Source organism: Lepisosteus platostomus, chromosome 9 (assembly GCF_059453375.1).
Source record: "Lepisosteus platostomus isolate fLepPlt1 chromosome 9, fLepPlt1.hap1, whole genome shotgun sequence".
In the NCBI taxonomy this organism is placed as follows: domain Eukaryota; kingdom Metazoa; phylum Chordata; class Actinopteri; order Semionotiformes; family Lepisosteidae; genus Lepisosteus; species Lepisosteus platostomus.
Genome location: NC_142619.1, coordinates 48,589,210 through 48,608,888, shown reverse-complemented (window position 1 = coordinate 48,608,888; position 19,679 = coordinate 48,589,210). Strand labels below are relative to the sequence as shown.

Below are 19,679 nucleotides of genomic sequence, written 5' to 3'. Positions count from 1 at the left end.
TCTTTAGACAACTGACTTTCTCATTCAGGTCAGTCGCAGTCTAAGATCTATTTAATGAGGTTGTGAGATTAGGACAGTTGCTCCTTGGGCTCTGAGAGACACTTCATTGAGAAAGTCAGGGTTTAATTCTACCGAAAGAAACGTGATGATACTAGTGTAGCCCTAATCACTGCTACGGGGAGGTCAGGTTTTATGATAAAGACAGGAAACTGTATTTTCCCATTTCTTATTGGACATAAAAATTCTGTTTTAATCATAGGTTAACACACAGTGAATAAACTGCGATTTAGAATCACTTTGTGTACCGTTTATTTTTTAGACATTGATATTTCATGCCGCTGAGATTAAAGTTAAAATAAGAATTCAGGACAAAAAATGATCAACTAAAATGTACTAATCAAAGGGATTCATTGTTTCTCTTTGCACACTACATTTAATTACGCTGGCTTTACTCTGTGAGAGGCACTTTTTCAGATAGAATTTTGGGGATAGGTAGAACAAGCTACCCACCCATGTTGTGGACATTGAAATACTCTCTTTTTTGAAGGAATGGCAGCTAGATGAGATCTGCCGATCAATTAGCTACTAGCAACTCATGTTTTTATATATTTTTTCTTTACGTTTCAGTTTTTTACGTTTCAAGTTTTTATTTAGGGGTGACACAGTGGCACAGTGGTTAGCATTGCAGACTCACAGTGCCTGGGCCCTGGTTTCAATTCTAGACCAATCTGTGTGGAGTTTGCATGTTCTCCTTGTGTTCACATGGGTTTCCTCCAGGTGCTCTGGTTTCCCCCCACAGTCCAAAAACATACCTAGTAGGTTCTTTGGCTTCTGGAAAAACTGACCCTTGTGTGAGTCTGTGTTAATGTCTGTGTGTGTGCCCTATGGTGGACTGAAGTCTAATGCGGAGTATACCCCATGTCATGCCCATTGCTTACCAGGATCAGTTCAAGATTCCCCGTGACCCTGAATTGGATGAAGTGTTTAGAAAACTGGTGGATGTTCTTATTTTCTCAGATTTTAGGCGAGAAGGAATGCATTGAAGGTGAAGGAATTAAAAACAAAAAACATTTTATTCTGTATGTCACCACTTGGGGGCAGTGCTGTTCTGAACACGTACAGTACTATGATACATCTTTATTAAATACATTTAAAAGGTTACTGGAGAGATATAGCTAATGTCATTCTTCAAAACGTGCCTGAGTTGTGGGAACATGAGATGAAGTTCCAAAAACTGTTTAATAGACGAATGTTTTCAAAGATAATTTATTCAAACTTTATTCAAACGTTTATTGTTTGGAGATAATTTAGTCAATACTACATGTAATACAGCTAAGTGTATGCGTCTAAGTCTAACACAGATGTTGCATGTCTTAAATTGAACCTACCTTTTAAAATCTGTATTAATTTTAAGAGCTAAACTTGCAAGACCTGAAGCAAAAAAGCTATTCACCTGCCTTTAGCTATAAAATATAACTATTATATTATTAATGTGCACAGCATTGCACATAGTTGTGTAGGTATGAGTGTCTGGGTGTTAGTGTAATGTCTGCAGGAATCACTTTTAAACGGAAAAATTACGATACAGAGAGTTATACATGAGCTCTTGTAAGTCAACTCCTGTCACTCCTCTCTGTGTGAGATAACGGGTTTACCACAGGAAAAATGCCTCCCGCTTCTGATGTCACAGCCTGAACACCACAAAGAGTTTATGCCCAGATAAACGAAATAAAAAAAACTGTCAAGAAATGAGGTACTCTTCGAGACTGTGTATTTTTTGCAGCATTTTGTCTAAAATAACAAATGAACTCTGGCCAAGCCAAAAGAAATCAAACCAAAAACACTTCACAATAACTGAATATGCTCATGAGGTTATGATACTTGTGTACACTTTGCTGAGGTATACACTCTTTTGAAACTGTGGCATTACAACAGCAAGCTTATATGTATGAAAGTAAGAAAGACTGCAAGTGAGGGGAGGTCTTTTATCCTAAGAGAATCTACAATTTTTTCCAGTTAGTTCTTAAGGGAGCACAAAGCCTGTTCCAGACTGCCACAACCCTCACACTCTTTGCGTAAAGAACTGTTTCATGTTCTTACTCCTAAATTAGTTCCCTTTTATTTTCCACTTGTAATGCCCCATCCTTGTTTCATCCCTTAGTGTGAAATAGTATCTGAGCAGACCCTATCTCCACCTCTTTTCATATAATAAATGGACCAAATCTTCTCTAAGTCTCATTTGTTTAATTCCTTTAATCCATCCATATATGGCAATCCACAGGGAGTATCTACTGTAGATGTGCAGATAATCATTCTTGTTGCCTTTTTTAAACTTTCTTAAAGGCTGTCTCTGATTTATGGTATGGTGACCAAAACTTTTTACCGCATACCCAAGCATTCTGTGTGCACTTTTTCTCATTTCCACACATCGTCTTGATCAGGACATGGGAGTCAATATGTATAAGAAAAATAGATGAACAATAAAACGGAAATATAGCTTTCTTTAAGTCAGGGTTGCAATCTATACGAAAGGTCATGGCAACAGATATTCAATTCTCCTCCCACACTGCTACTGTCCTATATTAACCAATGAATATTTGAAGTACTACTGCAGCTTTAGAAAAAGGCAAGGGCCTCAACAGGGCAAAGTTCGTTGTTATGGGATGACAACGTTACCCTTAAAACAGCCCATGGACTGATTACTGAGGTAGTGAGGATGTAAAAGAGGATATCTGGCCAAGTGAAGGTTAGGGCAAGCAAGACACAACAAGTAACCAAACTATTTCACCATGTTTCAAACTCTTTTCACTGACGTCTGAGCTGCTAGTATTAACAGAACAAGGTACTGTAACTACTTATAAAACGGTCTAGTGCAGGGCAGACACACAGACACAGACACATACTCAGACTCACACTAGGGTCAGTGTTTCCAGAAGCCAGTTGACATACAGTACTAGCATGTTTTTGGACTATGGGAGGAGATAGCACTCCATGTTCACAACTGGACCCAGGGCCCCAGCAGGAGAGACAGCAATGCTAACCACTGTATCACCATGCCACCCAGTCTGCATTCATAAGAGACAAATTTAGTTGTTCAACAAAAAGGCCTTGAAGTCGAGCTGGCAAAGAAAATGAATGTGCAGGAGAAGTAGTGTGGCCTGAGAAATAGCTAGTAATGCTAGTATTAATAATTAGAATTAAATGTGACTTACAGAGGTTTTCATTCTTGAGGATGTCAAAGCACTTTACATATGGAAGGAGATTCTGCTTCATTCAATGCTGAAATGCAGTACCTACCTCGGTGATGCACAGCACCAGCAAAGTGTGCACCAGCAAAAAAGAAATTGAGGTGGAATTTAGCCAAGGCACTGAGGTTAACACCTCTACTTGTTTGAAAAAGAGTGATCTCAGCACTCAACAGCATCTTTAATTACTTTTCTCATTTATAGCTGAATTTATGCAAGTTGCTAGCAGGACATATTTATAAAATACTGTTTCATATACAGAGAAATAAATGCTATTAGAGAGTTTCATGCATATTCTCCAGTGGTTATTTAAAATCCTGATAAAGACCTGGACTGGAAAACAACAGATCAAGCAATAAACACCTAAATAGGATAACACATTTAACATGAATAATAAAGCTTAAATATGTTCTTTTACATTTCACAAAAAATACCTGCTTAATCACAGATATGCATGGTAATATCTAACACTGCAAAACATTACAAAATACTTCATTACAATATTACAAAATAACAACAGTGAATACAATATATTTCATGTTCATGCTTTCTTCTACCTCTTATAGTAGGGCAACATTTACCACAAAAACACAATTGATTTTACTTTGAAACCTTAAAAAGTTGTAATCAATAAAACCCAGGCTGTGTCCATGCTCTTCTCTTGAGTAACTATATATCACAGTACTGAAGGGGTGTGTCAATTGCCTGGCATTAGGTGTTCATTATCTGTTTGAATGTAACACTGACAGTATGTGTACACAAGGAGATTATTTTGCATCATCTAGTAATATTTTCACAACTAAACTATATGTAACACTTTTATACAAAAGAGCATGCTTTTATTTAGAATAATCTTTAGAATACAATAATCTAAATAAAGATTAATACATTTGAGTAAGTGTTCATATGGTATACCTACTACTTTCGGAACATGCGAGTATGGACCAATATGGCAACACAGCTATGGACAGATTGTGATAATATTTACACAGTGTTCAAAATATATTTGGATTGCTCTTTAATAATGTAGATTAATATACATTTGTTCCTTTACAGTGTCCATATTGCAGAACATTTCCCATGAGTGCTCCTTTGCTTTTCAGTAGGATTATTCAAACAGCATTATTCAAGGAACCTTCTATGCTACAATGAGGTATATTCCAAACATCCCCTAGAAAAAATTTCTAGCGAAATGTCCTAAATTTATAGATTGGAGCATTTCAGTAGAAACCTATAAATCACGTATACAGTAGTTATTTGTATAAGGGTTGATTTGTAAACATTCATTTCTTTGGTTGAATTTAACGCCACTGTTCAAAGCTACCCTGAGCACAAGTTTGTAATTAATGGTGTTCTTGAACAGAGTTCAGGTGGAGGTCAAACTCTAGTCTTTCTCTTCCGCACAAGAACGTCTTTCACACTCAGGGCTGCTGGTATCTTACCTTCATTGTGTTCTTTCTTTCAGGTCTCTTAACGTCAGCAAGCCTTCCAGAAACTGCGAGCAACCGCATCGGTTTGGTTCCCCTGCCCATTCCCTCTTCCCAATCTCGCACGCTCTTTCCTTTCCCCTTCTCTCTCCATTTCTGGCTGAGCGTCCAGCCCATCGTACCTACGGATCCAGTCTACATCTCGTTTCCATCTCTTTACCCACTCACTCAACCTTCTTTTCACTGTCTACCGCGGGAGCCTGTGGTCGCTGACACCTACTCTTTACCTCGGGAGTGAGCACGTGGCGTCAGTCTGCACCGTATACGGGCTTTGTCGTTCATCATCCCCACACTATTCCTGGTGCCCAGGCCAATGCAGCTACAGCAGTGGGATCCCCCAATTCACCCCCCCCCCCCCCCTCTTTTGGCTGGCATCAAAATGGTTAGAGTCAGCCCTTCCCCCTCCCAAATCAACACCATACTGTTATTCCTTCTCTTTCCGTGACTTCAGCTTCTGAAACGTTCTTATCTTCTGTAGAAACTCAGCAAGATCCTGTTTTTGTGCCGAACTACTCCCCCCGCTTGCTGCAACGTCTTCCACTGCCCACCACTGAGTTCCGAATCGACCTTGCCACGCATGCTGCTGTTGCTAGCTGCCAGTGAAGCCACCTGGTGGCTGACTTGCATTTTGTCGCCGGCTGCATACGTGCTTCTTATACACCACATATCCGAATCCTCTAGTTCAAATGAGTGCCAGCCTGGCTTCTAATTGTTTTTCTTTTGTTACATGCACCTTCTGCTTGGTTCAGGTGACACTGCTAAGACTTGATCTTGGCTCAGTGTTCGAAATCTGCATCTGTGTTTTTGGGAATCTTCTGGGGGGGTCGGGACAATGTTGATCTCCGATCAGCACTGTCATTTCCTTGGGTAAGCGAGCTAAAGTCAAAGTACTAAGCACAGTCTCTTTATATTTGTCAGTTTGTTTGCCATTATAAGAATCTGACCGAGCAAGTGAACAACTGAAAAAGGCACAATTACACAGTACACAATAATCTTCATGCAAAATGCAACCATGTTGCCAGTTTATAAACACTAACAAAGCAAAAATTACACAAATTACATTAAATATATCTAAAGACATAACACATCCTCGTTAATAAATTATTTTCTGTGACCATTATTCAAGAAACAAAAATCATATGAATCATATTAGTAAGATTTCACAGACCGAGGTTAGCAATTAACAGTTGCTTCTGATTAAGGAAGTCACAAATAACACACTGAACTCCTGTAAATGGAATATAATGAATTGCATTCATAACACATTCAATGTGTCAGTGAACAATTTCTACAGGCTTATTAAGCCTGTCCATTTTGGGGTTAACAAAGGAGAAATTGTTGAACATAGTTTGGTCCACACTGTTGATGAGGGCCCTGTCAGCACAAGAGAGTCTCGGTTTCTCATTTAAGAACTCCTTATCAAAATTGCTGCAGTCATTTGGAGATTTCTGAAAACAAAAAAAAATCCACATTCAGTTACATTTGCATACATATTCACCACAATATTCTGATGTATGTGAAGATCAAAGCACAAGAAAAGGAATATGCATAAATGGCAGAACTATTAGTTTAGACTCAGGAGTGGTGCTAAGGTTTCTAAAAAAATAGAAAATATGACTAATCATCAAGTGAATTTCAGTTACAGCTGCCGAACAGCCTAGTTCACTTAATCATTTCCATCCAAATTCAGACCATATGTAAACAGGTTACATAGCACTTTCCTCACTAGATAATATTGTATTTCCTTCAGCAAGAATCACGAACACTTCTTTCTTGAGCTTCACAAAAAGAGATCTATTGAGAACAACTCCTAGCCATTGATGGCAGTAGTACCTCAGGGTGGAAGTATAACCAAAGCCCCAGATTTGTACTTATCAGACCACAATAAAGCACCATGGGGAGAAAACTTAGGGCCTTCTTTTTAATTCATTTTTTAAAAATGAACAAATCATCCTGCACTAACAAATGTTTCTTCCCAGGTGACATGGAGAGTGATTATTTAGGTGACCTTCAATTCTATAAGCAGATCCCCCTGCTGGGACATGAGCACTTCACAGAACCAACTTTAAATGGAATAAGAACAGCTTTGATTTATCCATTCTTTCAGAAGAAAGATCCCTGGCTGTGTCCTGCTGAGCAGGTTATGACCTTACCTTGCTAAATGTCGCAGACAGCTTATAAAAAAACCCAGAACTTTTTGTACAGACATTTTCCTGATGTTTAAAATATTTGTATCTCATGAAAGACAAACATCAGAACAGAAAACACATTATGGAGCGTAATCTGTTGCTATTAGCCATCTGGTTTTATTTCACAAGCTGTGCTTTCTCATTATCTCATTATCAAGATTATTGGATTTTAAAAGGAGACATAATTGTGAAGTGATTTAAGATGCATCTAAAGTTTAGGAAAATTAAAAGCCTGATTTCAAACTCTTTCAAACGTTTGTGATTTTTTTCTATTTTATTCTAGTGTCTTCTATGATCAAGCTGGAAAACCAGTGAAAAGCAGTTGACAAGAACACAAACAGATGCGTCAAGAGTTGATTGAGAAACTGTTGTCATTCCTTTAAAATAATGATTTTAAAACTTACCAAACCATATATTTATAACTGTATAAATTGAATTAGTATTATACTCTTTGCCATTAAACCTTAATCATCTAAGAAGCCTATGCACATTTAAAACAGTCTTCTTTCATTTCACTAACACCGACATGACGCAGAAGTTGAAGAGTCTCTTTCCTACTCTTTTCTTTTAATCTCCTGGAAGTGAAGACTCTTACCACAGTGGGTTTGAAGGGTGGCTCGACCTCTCTGTTCTCCAGCACCGTCCAGTTGATGTCTCTGAAGAAAACGTGCTGGCGGATATTTCCTTTCACTCCCAGTCTACGCTCCGGCTCTCTCACGAATAACTGCAATCACACCGGCAGCTCAGGGTTACTGCATGATCATAGCTCTCCTTGCTTTACATATTTGCGCTTATTTTTATAAATCACACTATTCTTATTTATTCAAACCTTATAATAGACTACATGCAAGGAATCCTTTGTTAAAATCCACACAAGAATCTGTGCAGCAGTGCTTTCATGCCAAATGTAAAATCTGACAGGCTTGGCACGTTACATTTTCGACATTTACTACTGATAAAAATATACAGTAACGTCTGTTACACCAGGTAACTCCAGTTATGCCATTTATTACGTTCTTAAGATGAGAAGAATTTAATGAAGGTATTCTAGGCAGAAGACTTAATCTTAAAGTTACAGATAGATTTTGCTCGTCAGAAACATTTATTTGCATAGCATGAACAATGTAAAAGACATGATAAGGCTTTTACTGCATTTAGAAATGTATCTTCCAACCGACAGAGTAATGACAATGAAAGTTCATTTACACGAAACATTAAGTCATTATTCTTTTTTTACATATTTAGACTGTTGAATGGGTTCAATATACAAGAAAAACTTTCAAAAAAGTACTTAGTTTCTTAACAAGTTCAACGGGGAAAGATGCTCACTCACATTTCTGTATACTGAACTACTGAGGTGAGAAAAATGCATCCTTTGAGAGGAAAAATACTTATTCAACCATTTTCAATAACCACTTTGTCAAATTCAAGTTCTGATGAGCCTGGGTCTGACCAGATAGACAATGAGCACAAGGCAGGCTACAGTTTGCATGAGAGAGCAGTCCATTTCATACGGTAGGCACACTGTAGATGAGCTCACACACACATACAGGGGACAATTAAGAGACACCAAGTTTTAATCAAGGCAGCAGTTGTGGAGTGAGGAAAAAATAGAGCACCCAGAGAAAACACTCACTTCTTATTAGTCTGATTAGACTTATGTTCAAGTCTACTGTTGATAATACATACTGAGCATCAAAACAAACATCAGTTTATGCACAACCAGTATACAGTAGTTTTATAGAAATACAGTATAGGGCTTTTTGGATTTTTAAGTCTTTTTGCAGTTGCTTGAAACAAATTCCTGAATTCATTATCCGGAAAATTACCAACTTTTTGTAGCATGAGCACCAACATCTTATTGGACAGACACGACAAATTCATTATTGTCATCAACATTGATGATCCGCAGGTGCTTTACTGTGCAGGTCAGAGGCTAGTAGCGAGTGTGGGCACCACCGAAAGCAGTACGACTCATAAAACGGAGACATGCTTTGCATTAGTCCTCATTCTGCCTCAATCCTCTCCCAGGTCTCTGAGCCCCAAATACCACATCAGTCCAGGTGATCTCAAGTGTTTAATGTGTGGAGTAGGATTTCTGCTGACAAACATTTCTCATCTCTTGAGAAAGCTGTCGTGACGTTTGTAGGATGAGGACACCTGTTATCCTACTGTAAAGTTTCATCAGGACGAGCCCCTATAATGGGCAGGAAATAAGGTCGCAGGATTTGGTCAATGTAGGATCATGCAGTCAATCATGACAAAAGGAGCTCTATACTGACTAGACAATTCTGCTGACACCATCACACTTGGATCTTGCCATTGCTTGGTCTGTTCTCTAGAACAATTAGCAAATCTGCTTCACACTGGCAGACATCGATCAGGGTGGTCTATGCCATAGTTCTCAAACTTTTTGGACCAAGTACCACCCCTGACCAAACCAAAGCATCCAAGTACCACCTACAAGTCATCTTCTCATAGGAACCCCTGAAAATCATAATGACCAACATGAGCACGCGTGCGCGCACACACTCACATACACATATAATAAATATTATAATAAACTTTATTTGATATAGTGCCTTTAAAGGTGGTTTCTCAAAGCAGTTTACAGAATGACAAAAGGAACAACAACAACAATTAAAAATAAACAATAAAAAAGCACCATTTCAGCAGCTTCATTTCAGCAGCTTTTTCTCCACACATAATACGTGTCAGCTCTTTTGCCAATGGTAAACAAAGTTACTTCACAAGTAGTATGGGCCTTACCTGCTTTAGCATTCCGCAAGCTTGCGTTTTTCCCCGTTTCCATTTCAGGGGTTTGTCTCAGAAGTTAAAAGAAGTTTATATTTCATGCGCATGGGAGCGAAACAGAATCGCTCTGTGTATTTTTCTCAAATGAACCTAGAACAGTTCTTTAATATTTTTCTATTATCACGCTTTCCTGTGCTCAGATTGCCAGTGTTCGTAGTACGCATTTCTATGCTTTCCTGTGCTCACAACATTGGTCCAAAATTGGGCATTGGTCCAAAATCACGCACATTCTCTACCTCCCTATTTGCTGGAGATAACTTTTTTTAAATACAATTGGTCACTTGCGTTCGTACCATGCATACCTATAAAATGGTATAGAATTACACTGTAGCTCTTGTGTCCACTCAAGTATTAGCGCGCACTGTATCGTAGTACATCGGCTGCGTATTCGATACAAACTAATTTTATTAAATTAGAAAATATTAAAACCCAATTTTTCAGTGCACACAACAAAGTTCCAGGGACATATGGCGTATCACCTGGCGGCACTCCGTGTACCACAACTGGTACGCGTACCACAGTTTGAGAACCACCGGTCTATGCAAAGCCTCAGTTCTTTAACAAAGAGGAGTTTACTCCAAAGCTCGCGAAATCTATCAGAAGTCATTTAGTTCGGCCATCAACATACCAACAGAATGAAGGTGTTGACATGATAAGTGGTGAATATCAGTTGGTTTCTGTGTTTTTCTTTCTTAATTTTGACACGGCATGATTCAACAGGTTAAATCATTTTATCACTTGTACCTAAGCACTCTGTCACTAATCAGGTGATTTAGTGCTTGATTACATTTGTTTCCTGTTGTCCCTGTTTTAGTGTTGATTCAGAAGTGTATCGCCTTTGGGGAATTTTAATACTTTATAGTCTTCCTTGTTTGAGATTAAAAATATTCAGTTCTTCTAACCTTTCAGAGTTGGACTTTCATTTTACCAGAAATGAACTTGGTTTCTGTTCCTTGGACTGATCTGTGGGTATTTTTAACATGGCATCTCTATGCTTTCAACTATATCTCTGTACATTCTTTTTGCCTTATTTAATGTTTACTTATATTTTCTATAAGATGGAAAATAAATGTGTGAACAAAAACACCTAGTTTTTTTTTCTTAAATTGTTACTTCAAGCTCAGTGTTTCCCATTTGAGATTGGTCATTTATATTTTTGCTACTTCCATGCATTACTTTATACTCATCTACATTATAAATACCATCTTTGCAGATTATACAGTGTTTCCTAATCCTCCTAATTTGGTATCATCTGCAAATTTGACTAGTTTAATCACTATGCCAAAATCTATATCATTAATATAAATCAGGAAGATCAACTGTCCTATCCCCATGGTTTTCCACGAATTATTTTACCTTAGTTTGTGCATTCACCCCTTATCTGTGCTCTGTGTTTCTTGTCCTTTGAGATTTTATTAATTAAAATACATGAATTTTCTTAAATGTCTGTCACCTGCCTTTTGAGAATTCATCTGTTAAAAGCAATATTATCAAAAGTTGTGATTATTATAAATTCTTAATTTGATAATGGTGCTTAATTTATAGGTTAAATTTTTATTAATGAGTGCTACATTTTCCACTCAAGGGTACTATATCAGTACTGTGTGAATATTGTCCTTCATTCTCTCTTGATTCCATATCAATCTTTTCCCTCTGATTTGTTTTACATTTTCATTTCTTCATAGTTATTCAAAATCACTCTAGTGTATCACAGTGAGGAATGATTAATTGATCAAAATGAAGGCCAAAACATTAAACAATATCCAAAATGTGTATATTTAACTTATCCGAAAATATACATTTTAAATACATTTAGAGGTAAGTCAAAAATATAGTCGTACATTTTGAGACTTATTCTATTATATCTTATTGTTAAATGTTTGAGAATTCTCGGTGCAAGAGAATAAACTATCGTTCAAGACTGTTTGGTAAACTATCTTCCATAACTGTAGAGTTCATTAATGAAAATTCACCTGGGTGTTTCACAGAATACAGAGCTTTTTAAATATACTTTATCTGTGTCTGAACAAACACTTTTTATGAGCTGCCAGTCGGTAACCTTAACTTCTTCTTTCTGAACCAAAAATAGGGAAGTAACAGAGAATGTAAATGAATGCAGCAAAATAAATTATTAATATCTTATACAGATGTAATGCTTATTTATTTATTATTAGCTAATCTACCTTTCTGCAACAGGTCTGTCTGTGTATATGAGAATGGTAATTCTCATGAGAAATCACACTTTCAGTGATGCTTGATCACAATGTGCAAATGAGAAACACCATTCTGACTGCAAGTAGCTAAAACATCCTGTTTGTCCCTATTCATCACAGACATTGTTTAGATACAACAATTTGATTGTCATATGGAGATTCCAAATGAGTAGATAATTGAAAAATGAATGGACAATTCCAAATATTAAGAAACATCGTATCATAAACTGTTATTGGATTAAAACCTTTCAGATTGTGTCACTGTAGAGAGGTGGCTTTTTTACATGTGATTTCTTATCATTTATAATGTAACAGTAACAGGAGGCACTTCTATACCCAAAAGCTTTTCGGTGTCGGTGTTAAGAGACGACTTGATTAATTCAAGGGATAGTGATTAAAGAGCAGATTAGTGACAGGTAACACTAATATACTGTATGGATGTTCACATATGAAAGTGTTAGAACCATTCAAACTAAATATTGATAATTTATATTTATATAGTCACTGATTAATAGTAGTACAAACAGTTTGAAATTAAACGAATGGAAGAACACAACTATTTCTTCATTTTAAGTGTTATAATTATAACAATCATGAACAGATGTCAATCAGTATGGCTAGACATCTCTAATCCACTTCATCTTTTCAGACAACAGACAAAAAAGTACAATTAAAAAGGTTAAGATTTATATATCCCCTAAATTCTGTTGCTCTTACCTTGACAAGAATCTCTTTAGCGTCTTTTGGGAGCCATCTTGGATAGAAGGGGTCATCAGTGCGGATTGACTGGAAGAGCTCTTCTTCATCGTTGCCATGAAAAGGGGACTGACCGATGAGCATCTCATACAGCAGGACTCCAAAAGACCACCAATCAACTGAATTTCCATATTTCTGACCAAGCAAAATCTACAGAATAAAACACACACTGTGACATGTGCTTTCGTTCAGGCATACATATCACCCATACGTCCATTTTCCAACTGCTTTATCCAAAACAGGGTCACTGGGGATGCTGGCACGTATCCCAGCAAGCAACAGATGCAAGGCAGAATACATCCTGGTTGGGACATCAGTCCTTTACAGGTCACACCAGGGCCAATTTTCCACAAATCCAATAAATCTACTTGTATGTCTTTGGACTGTGGGAAGAAATTGGGAGCACCTGGAGGAAATCCACACAAACACAGGGAGAATATACAAACTCCACACAGATGACACTCCAGGAATTGAAGCCAGGACCCTAGAGCTGTGTGGCAGCAATGCTAACCAGTGTGCCACTTTGCTACCTATATATATCATATTATTATTATCATTTGTATCAGCTGAATACTACTGTACATTATTTTAGAGGAAAGTCAGTTGGATTGTGGCTACAGTAATTTTTAAAAATATTTTTGTAGAGGTGATTTTAAATCATGTGCATTTTATCTAATCAGATGCATTATTTTACTAGATATAGATGTTTAATATTATGCTCACCTCAGGGGCAATGTAGTCAGGGGTTCCGCAGAAAGTACAGGTCCTGGCATCCTCAAACATGTTCTCCTTACACATTCCAAAGTCTGCTATTTTTATGTGTCCATCTTTATCTAGTAGTACGTTATCCAACTTCAGGTCTCTTAAACACAAATGAGGAAAATTTGTTATCAAAATTATATCAATGGATTGAATTCATGAGGATATACTGGCCCTTTCCCTTTATGTTAGAATCCAATCTCTGATCATTCAAGGTCCCTTTAACACTAGCGATCAGGAATACTTGGCATTACAATATATTAATGGAATAATTCATAAGCATACCCTAGTCTTTTCCATTCAAGTTACAATGCAATTTCTCATTATTTAAGGTCCCATAGCCACGAGCAGTCAGGGACGTTTGTAATTCAAATATATTAATGAATTCATGATGGTACACTGGCCTTTTCTGCTCAAGTCAGAATCTCCGATCATTTAAAGCAGCTATCATTGTATGCTGTGTTCAATTTACTTTCTAATGAAAACATGCCTGGTGTATCTCTTATTTTACCTGTATATGATGCCTTTAGAATGAAGGAACTGGAGACCACAAATAATTTCAGCAGCATAGAACCTGTAACAGATATAAATAATAGTTTTAAAGGGCAATGTCGATTAAACACAATCAACTATGACACTTTTAATATTTATTAAACATTTATAAATTAACATTTATTTTCAGAATTTTGATTTCTCAAAGATATAGAAATCTTTGCAATGTATGAATTGTGACGTAACTTGAATATTAAGTTTGCATTTTAAAATAATGCATTAGGTCTAACAGATCACCTACACAATCAGCTTAAATTTCCCAAAAAACATTTTTCCACTGTAAAATCTCCATCCTGTTGGCTGCTATCAGCCTCATTAATCAACCTCCCAGAACATACAGTATGCTTGTACAGTACACCTGCACTCACACCTACACCTTTGTTTTTTAATATCATAGAGGTTAAAGAGTGAAACTTGTATTTGCATAGATATAAGTGTTTTTAGATAATGAAATTAAGGTTGAAGCAAGTATTGGTAATTGCAAACTGTAAATTATTCACATAGAGCTACATGTTTACATGTCATGCAACAGGACAGCAGTGTGGAGCAGTAGTTAGGGCTCTGGACTGTAACCAGCACATCTCATATTGGGACACTGCTGTTGCATCCTTGAGCAAGGTATTTCAGTAAAATGTATGAATGAATACAAATGTAAGTGGTCTACACAGCATCGGCTAAATAAATTAATTTGAGCTAGTAATCTGAACAGGTGCTTTAATCGTTTATCCCAAGTAAATGTAACACGGAATATTAAACAACATAACAAAACTTATTACAGGACAATAAGAAACTTATTATATTGTCAGCCACCTCAGCTTCCACTAAGATATGAGAAAAATGTATATACAAAACTGTAAAATGTCTTACACTGCTCTTGGCATTTCAAATTTATGGCAATTCTGTATGTGGAACATGAGATCGCCACCATTCAGGTATTCCATCACAAAGAAGAGGTTTTCCTATCAAAAGAAACCCACATTATCAGATCACAGCTGAGCTACCTCTGTGCAAATGATTAATTGGTAAAATTCAGACATGTGAACACGATTGGAAGAATTGGTGACCTCGTGTTTATCAAACCATCTATAAGACATCAGCAATAAGTTATGGAATTAGTGTGCTAAGTCTGATCAATGGCAACAACGGAAAATCAGATGATTTCTTTATTAACATGTTGTAAGTACAAGCCCTTCATTTGTTTCAGTGGTATGGAGTTTGTCCCCAAAACGAATCTACAATTTAATTGCAGGAAAACACGACTATTGCTCTCTGCTGAAACTGCCCTGTAGAGAAATTCAATTAACTCATAAGGCAACGAAACTTTGTCTTGTACTATGTTTTTGGTGCATAAACATTTCAAAAAATAAAAACAAAAGCTTGTGACTTATTTCACATTATTCACTTTCTGAAAGTCATCCCCATTGCTGAGCACCACTAGAATCGGTGATGCCCATAACGCAAATCAATATATAAAAATGCTGGCTGACGATTATTTTGGCTCACTCCAGCCCTGCCAGTGGTGGTGATCCAGGGGTGAACTGACCTTGGTCTGGAAGGTGCAGTAGAGGTGTGTGAGAAAAGGATGCTCCCATGCCAGAGACAGTACCCTCCTTTCCACCATAGTGCACTCCACGTCATCATCCATCAGCACGACGTCCTTCTTCAGAGCTTTCACTGCAAAGAATTGATTTTTTGACTTAAGTTCTGCAAGAAACACCTGCAATGTCAAACAAGAGGGCTGTTAGTCTAAAATTTGAAAGCGAAAACCCTCAGATTCAATAAACAGACCGGTTCCTTTCTAACTCTGAAAACTTCTAAGCAAAAGGACAAATGGCTTGCGTGAATACAGTAATGAAGTACGACACTGTACATACCCCGTACAAACAAACGGGATTATACAATACAAACAAGGTGCACACGTCTATATAAAACTGGAGTTACTGCTTGAATTGAAAACAAAGTCTTTGTGAACTATACACATTTTTGTGGTATTTCATACATGTACTAAAGCCTTTTATAAAAATAATTAACACAATAGGAGTGTTTTTACATAACACAATTCCATGCTCATCTATTATACATTAATGTGGAAACCTTGCTCATTTTTGTCTTTAGATTATCATTGTGCAGAAATATTAAACAGTCTGAATACCCTGTAAGGTTTGTAACATATCTAATGTATGCCTTTAAAATGCAATTCAACAGCACAAGATGCCTAAAACCTGTTTTTTTTACTGCCATCTCTTAGCATATATGAATTGTCAATGGTCTTGTAAGCACAGATTGGCCATTTTTCTCCACTATTTACCTTTCCAAAGCTTCCTTTTCCCAGCATTTTATGTAGAATGAAATCATCAATGGTAAACTTGCGCATTTCTTTCCTTGCTACTGCATACGTGGGTTCAGGAATTTCTGGTTCTTGATGCTGTTCTTTGGGACATTCCCAGGCTATTCCCTGGAGATCTAAAAGAAGGAATATATTCAATACCAAGGTGTCATAGAAATCAGCATCTTTCAAATTCCCACAATAAAAATATTCAGTAAAACATTAGTGGACATGACGTCCTTGATTCCAGTATAGAGTTAGGTTGGAAGACAATACATTTAAACATTAAACAACAATCAGTGATGCATGTTTGTTTGTAGTGTGAAAGCAATAAGGCAGTGATAAAAAATAACAAATTAAAGGATACTGACAGTACACACAATAGCCACTTATGCTTTAACATATTATATTTCCTTAAAATTCATAAAATCAAAATTAGATACCTCCATGCATTTACAAATGAAATTCTCATTTGGAGCACATACTACTGGTTTGAATCTGGCCTGCAACCTTGGCAGAGAGTTCCCAAGAGACAGCCTACAACTGGCTGAGCACTACCAGGACTGGGTAGGTTTAAGCCAGCCAGGATATCCTCAGCATGACACGCATGGGTGACCTCTGTGACTTGCCAGAGTGGTAAAATTATATAACCTACTTGTGACAGCATGCTTCACAGATGAAATAGTATCGTTTGGACAAGCTGCAGTTGTTCCTTTCTCCACACTTTAATCTTTGCATCACTTTGGCCTAGATTTATCTTTAATGTCCATTAAACTATGATCCAAAGCTTCTCTGAGAATTAGAATCTGGCTTTATTTTCCTACTGATGAGATGTTTACATCTTGCAGTGTAGCCTTAGTAATTCTGCCATCTTAAATATTTGATATCTTCACTCCCGTACTCTGGAGGTTGTTGGTGTTTTCCTTGATAGCTGTTATTATTTTTTAGGTCATCACCTACAAATGTTTTTTCTTGACCAACCTGTTCTGCAATATATATCAAATTGCTCATTTAGGTGTGCCAAATTCTGTAAAGGGGTGCTGATGGTATTTTTCTTTTTTTCAGATTTTATATTACCTACTTTTCTTTAAAAGAAAGTTCATTGGTTTTCATTTAGACCTTTCTGAAGTCAAAGCAAGATGGTCTGATACCTAATAACAAACAATATAGGTTTATATTGACCAACAATATAGGTTTGACATGGAAGACGGTCCACAAATTGAATGTTGTTCTTTTTAGTTTTGCTATATTACAACTATGTGTTCTCTGTTAAGGAAAACCATTTAGAAACACCTGACCATGTCTCTGGATTAATAATCTTGAAATTTAAACCTGACTGTTTTCATTCTGCTTCGCAGTTACAAACATTGTAATTGTGACTGTCTTCCCTTATAAATTACAAAGAATAACAGCTACAAAAAGAACTGCGGTGTTCTTTTTTTTCATTCTCTTCAAAGAACAATTTTGTTAATGCAGGCATCACAATTCACAATTCCACCTGGCAGAGTTATGTTACCTTTCCTTGTGGATACAGGCGCTGGTATGTGCTGAACACCAGATGGCTCTCTTATAACACCGGGCTGGCTGATGTCAACTGGCCCCTCCCTGCCAATGATCTCTGTGTCACGGCTGCATCGGGCCTTATGGATGAAAACACTAATTTTGATAAAGTTCACCTCCTGTTGTGTGAGAGAATACCTCCTGATATTCCCCCCACTTCCAATCCCTCAGTGAAATTCAACTGTATCTCCAATGTTCAACTAAAAACACTAAGTACAGCAGGAATGGTGGTATTTTTCCAATACAGCAACTTAAAAATGTATTTATATTTTAAAAATCGTCAGATATACCGTGTTGTTTTAAAATGAAGAAAAAAATAATGATATATTATAAATCCATCATTCATTGGTGGGCTTCCAAACCTTCAGTGTCTGCTGACAAATGGCTGGCTTACCCAATATATAAATTCTATACCATAAAAATGTACAAAACAGCGTCTCATCTTATGAGATGTGTTGACTCAATAAACTGCTTGAGTCAAGATTCTGGGTTTCGTGGATATCTCCTTACAGTCTTTTCTGTGTAATGTTAAGCAGCAGGAGTGAAATTAAATTAAAATGACATCTATAGTAATTGTATGACACAACTGACAGCCTACTGGATGGAAAGATAACAGACAACATTTTCAGTAAAAGTGTGTGCTTTGATGCCTTAAAATCCATCACATGACAACAGTTGTTGATGATGATTTTGCCTGCAGGCTCTAAGAGATGAACAGCTGAGTGGGTGTGAAGTGGGTGTCGGTGTGGGTGAAGACTGCAGTTACTGCTTCATCTGAAAGAAGTGTCTGGAGGTGTTTGTGAAAAGTGATAGTACATATAATATATATATTGACATCTTACTGGTGTAGGCACCTCAATGAGTAATGTTTGTTCATCAGGTGCTGTAGTTTGTACAATGTGGCCTGTTTCTCTTCTGCTGGTTAGAAACTAAGGCCCACGTAATTTCTTCTTATTTATGTGTGATGAAATGCTTGAATACATGGCTTTTACCAAGCAATGGCGTGTTCATCAAAAGTAGCCACACTCACTGCAACTGGAAGATTTATTTTTTTAATTCACAGGAAAGGGAGAATGAAAAATAAATACTGAACAAAATAAAAAACACTTCAGAAACGTGATGACAAAATATAGTACATACTCTGTGCCGAAATGATCAAAGTTTCAAAGTTATTGTTTGGTTTTATTTTTGATACAGAAACATTTTAAAAGATTTCTAGGATGAATTATGATTTATAAAAAGTCTTGGCAGTTTTTTTTTCATTTTGAAAATGTGATTTCATTTCAGAAGCGCTTTTAACTTTGTTTTGCTTTTCTTTGAACTTTAAAGAGACTTTTTGAATGTGTAAAAACTCAAAATTTATACATTCATACTAATGACATACTGTAATTCTTATTGTAGTCAATTATAAGGACATACCCCTGGAAATATTCTATAGAAATTTCAAATTAATTCAAAATTAAAACCACCAAGTTTGTTAATGGATGCAGACTAGTATGTTTTTGTATCCTCAGAAAGTGACAGAAAAGGTAGAAAGTCAGAACAAATTACATATTATCTCTCCAATAGGACTACAAGCATGCAGCATCTCACCAAGAGGAAATACTTAGTAAGATCATAGCACTAACCTGCTGTGCACTTTCAATCATGGCCAGTGCTTCAGCCATTAACTTCTGATTTACTCCACAGAGGTTTGCAACTTTCTTCTGACATTTGTGATGAACGTTCATTCCACATTCTGTAGAGAGAAGACAAATGTTAACAGCCCATCACGGAAT

At 36.8% G+C, this 19,679-nt stretch overlaps 1 protein-coding gene across 1 annotated transcript in view; it reads right to left on the bottom strand.

Moving 5' to 3' along the window:
* Positions 1–5,726: 5,726 nt before the first annotated feature.
* The window catches only part of prkcq (protein kinase C, theta), a 32,077-nt gene continuing 18,124 nt past the window's right edge, over positions 5,727–19,679 (bottom strand). The window contains exons 10-19 of the mRNA XM_088645372.1: positions 19,530–19,639; positions 17,858–17,981; positions 16,324–16,478; positions 15,559–15,732; positions 14,883–14,974; positions 13,975–14,037; positions 13,428–13,566; positions 12,666–12,854; positions 7,517–7,645; positions 5,727–6,180 (exon numbers count right to left, since the gene is read on the bottom strand). Coding sequence (XP_088501498.1) covers positions 6,007–6,180; positions 7,517–7,645; positions 12,666–12,854; positions 13,428–13,566; positions 13,975–14,037; positions 14,883–14,974; positions 15,559–15,732; positions 16,324–16,478; positions 17,858–17,981; positions 19,530–19,639 — 1,349 coding nt within the window. The 3' untranslated portion in view covers positions 5,727–6,006. The remainder of the gene's footprint in view (positions 6,181–7,516; positions 7,646–12,665; positions 12,855–13,427; positions 13,567–13,974; positions 14,038–14,882; positions 14,975–15,558; positions 15,733–16,323; positions 16,479–17,857; positions 17,982–19,529; positions 19,640–19,679) is intronic.